The sequence below is a fragment of the Nicotiana tabacum genome, chromosome 13 (assembly GCF_000715075.1).
Source record: "Nicotiana tabacum cultivar K326 chromosome 13, ASM71507v2, whole genome shotgun sequence".
Taxonomy (NCBI): domain Eukaryota; kingdom Viridiplantae; phylum Streptophyta; class Magnoliopsida; order Solanales; family Solanaceae; genus Nicotiana; species Nicotiana tabacum.
This window is the reverse complement of record NC_134092.1, coordinates 41,683,413-41,686,766: the sequence shown is the minus strand read 5'-3', so window position 1 is coordinate 41,686,766 and position 3,354 is coordinate 41,683,413. Positions and strand designations below refer to the sequence as shown.

The 3,354-nt window shown below is 41.7% G+C and overlaps 1 protein-coding gene across 1 annotated transcript; it reads left to right on the top strand.

The window, feature by feature from the left end:
• Nucleotides 1-1,031: 1,031 nt before the first annotated feature.
• Nucleotides 1,032-1,856, top strand: LOC142168090 (uncharacterized). Its single transcript, XM_075228750.1, has one exon. The coding sequence runs from the start codon at nucleotides 1,032-1,034 to the stop codon at nucleotides 1,854-1,856; it is 825 nt and encodes a 274-aa protein (XP_075084851.1).
• The last annotated feature ends 1,498 nt before the right edge of the window (nucleotides 1,857-3,354 follow it).

Sequence of the window (3,354 nt, the reverse complement as noted above, 5' to 3'; positions counted from 1 at the left end):
TGAAGTACCCATCATGGATATTGAATATTGTACATGTCAGGAAGAAGAATGGTCAAATACGTGTTTGTGTTGACTTTCGAGACCTAAACAAGGCATGTTTAAAAGATGACTTTCCGCTACCAATTATTGAACTCATGGTTGATGCTACAACAGGGTATGAAGCTATGTCATTCATGGATGGGTCCTCCGGATATAATCAAATCAGAATGTCTCCAAAAGATGAAGAGTGTACTACTTTCCGAAGTCCGAAAGGGATATACTACTATAAAGTGATGCCCTTCGATCTGAAGAATGCTAGTGCCACCTACCAACGCACGATGCAAAACATCTTTGATGACATGCTTCATCAGAGGGTTGAATGATACGTTTATGACTTAGTGGTGAAGATGAAGAGTAGGCGTTACCACCTTGAAGACCTTCGAATTGTTTTTGAAAGGGTAAGAAAATTCGACCTAAAGATGAATCCACTCAAGTGTGTATTTGGAGTTACCTCAGGAATGTTTCCTGGCTTCATTGTGCGTCATTGTGGAAATGAAGTTGATCCCAAAGATTGACGCCATTTAGAAAATGCTCGAGCCAAAGAACTTGAGGGAGCTTCGAAGTCTACAGGGAAACTTAGCATTCATCCAGAGGTTCATCTCTAATCTGGCAGGACGATGTCAACCTTTCAATCATCTATTGAGGAAGGATATCCCTTTTCATTGGGATCAGTCATGTCAAAATGCTTTTGAAAGCATAAAAAGATACTTGCTGAATCCACCTATGTTAGGGGCACCAATGCTTGGGAAGCCATTGATACTCTACATTGCGGCAGAAGAACGCTCACTTGGGGCACTACTTTCTCAAGAGAATGATGAAGGAAAGGAACAAGCCTTGTACTACCTCAGTCGAACTCTGATAGGAGCTGAGTTGAACTACACGCTGTTGAGAAAATATGCTTAGCGTTACTTTATGCAATAAGGAAACTAAGGCATTATTTTGAAGCATACACCATCAAACTCATCTCTCGAGCAGATCCTGTGAAGTTCGTGATGACTCGACCTATTCTTTCTGGATGCCTAGCAAGATGGTCCATATTGTTTAACCAATATGAGATCACATACATACCTCAAAAGGCTGTGAAAGGACAAGCACTCGCCAATTTTCTAGCTGATCATCCTCTTCCAGCGGAATGGGAGCTTTCTGATGAGTTTGTAGATAAAGACGTTATGTTCGTTGAAGAATTTCCACCATGGACAATATTCTTTGATGGATCCACATGTCGGAACGGTGCGGGGGCAGGTGTTGTGTTGGTCTCTCTAGATAGACAAATCTTGCCATTCTCCTTTGTTTTAGGTGAAACATGTTCCAACAATGCTGCAGAGTACCAAGCTTTGATCATCGGTCTTGAAATGGCATTAGACATGAAGATTCTACAGTTGAAGATATACGGTGACACTAAGTTGATCATCAACCAAATTTTGGGGATTTACGATGTAAAGAAGGAAGATTCTTTGCCATACCACCAATATGCTTCTTGTTTATTTGAAAGATTCGACCATGTGTTCTTAAACCACGTCCCAAGAGAAGAAAATCGCATGGCTGATGCTTTGGCTAAATTGGCCACGACGATGGCACTTGGAGAGAATGAGTCAATAAAGGTACAAGTGTGTTATCGATGGATCATTCCTATACTTCTTGATCTTCAAATCAACGAAAGTCATCATACGTCTGTTGGGGTGATTGAAGAAGAGGATTGGAGGCAACCATTGATAGAGTACCTTGAACATGGAAATTTACCCGAGGATCGGCGACAAAGAATAGATATCAAGAGAAGGGCACCACAATTCATCTTCATTATTTCGCCGCTCTTTTGAAGGACTATTCTTGCGATGTCTTGACAAAGAAGAAGCCCACCAAGCGATGGAGGAAGCACATTCTGGCTCATGTGGAGCACACCAATCTGGTCCTAAACTCCATTTTTGCATCAAGAGGATGGGCTACTACTGGCCGACAATGGTGAAGGATTGCATGGAACATGCCAAAAGAAGTTAAGTGTGTCAATTCTATGCTAACTATATCCACCTACCTCCGGAGCCTCTTCATCTAACTGTAGCTTCATGGACTTTTGATGCATGGGGACTTGATGTTGTTGGACCACTTTCAAAGTCATCAAAGGGACAAATGTACATATTGGCTGCCACAAACTACTTCTCTAGATGGGCTAAAGTTGTTCCACTCAAGGAAGTAAAAAAAGGAAACTGTTGCCGATTTTATCAAGTCAAACATAATTTTTAGGTACGACATACCAAGATACATAATCACTTATAATGGAATGCCATTTGACAACAAGCTCGTGAGGAGTCTATGCGAGAAATTTAGTTTTAAGCAACATAAGTCTTCAATATATAATGCACCCGCCAATGGCCTTGCTGAAGCTTTTAACAAGACGCTTGGTAACCTTTTGAAGAAAGTTGATGCAAAGAACAAGAGAGTCTGGCATGAGAAAATTGGTGAAGCTTTGTGGGCATACCGGACAACCTTCAGAACTGCTACACAAGTAACTCTTTACTCGTTGGTGTATGGTGTAGAAGCAGTCCTTCCGTTGGAGCGACAAATTCCATCATTGCGGATCGCAATCCAAGAAGGACTCACGTCCGAAGTGAATGCTCAGCTTCTCCTAACAGGGTTAGAGGCATTGGATGAGAAAAGATTGGATGTGCAACAAAAATTGGAGTGCTATCAAGCTCGACTAGCTGGAGCCTTCAACAAGAAAGTGCGGCCACGATCATATTCCAAGTAGGGGATTTAGTCCTAGCTATTCGACGACCCCTAATCCTCAACAAACGCATAGGCGGCAGGTTTACCTCAAAATGGAATGGGCCTTATATTCTGAAGGAAGCCTATTTAAGTAGCGCATCCAAAATCGTTGATAAGGATGGTCTTAGAGTTGGTCCGATCAACGGAAAATTTCTGAAGCAGTACTTCCCATGAAAGTCACCTACGCTCCTCGAGGCACGAGCCTAAACTGCAAGTCATGACGCTCCTTGATGCATGAGCCTAAACTGCACGTTACTACACTCCTGGCCCGCATGAGTCTAAACTATGTACGGTCAAAACAAACAAAAGTCCGCTAGGTTGAAACCCTCGCGAGAGGCGGCCTAGGAAAAATTAATACATAAAAAAAAGGAAAAAAAAGAACTCACCCTTTTGAACTACGTTATGACTTGATCCTCTTCATCGAGGTACGTAGGCAACTTAGAGTTTCATTCTAAGTTCAGTTGCATGAGTTTTTAAAAAATAAAAATTTGGCGTCATTAGATCATCACATAAATTCTTCAAGTGTAGAGGCACATATCTATGAGAAAAAGAAGA

Coding starts and splice junctions, on each gene's coding strand:
- LOC142168090 (XM_075228750.1), top strand. CDS start 1,032: ATGACTCGACCTATTCTTTCTGGATGCCTAGCAAGATGGTCCATATTG.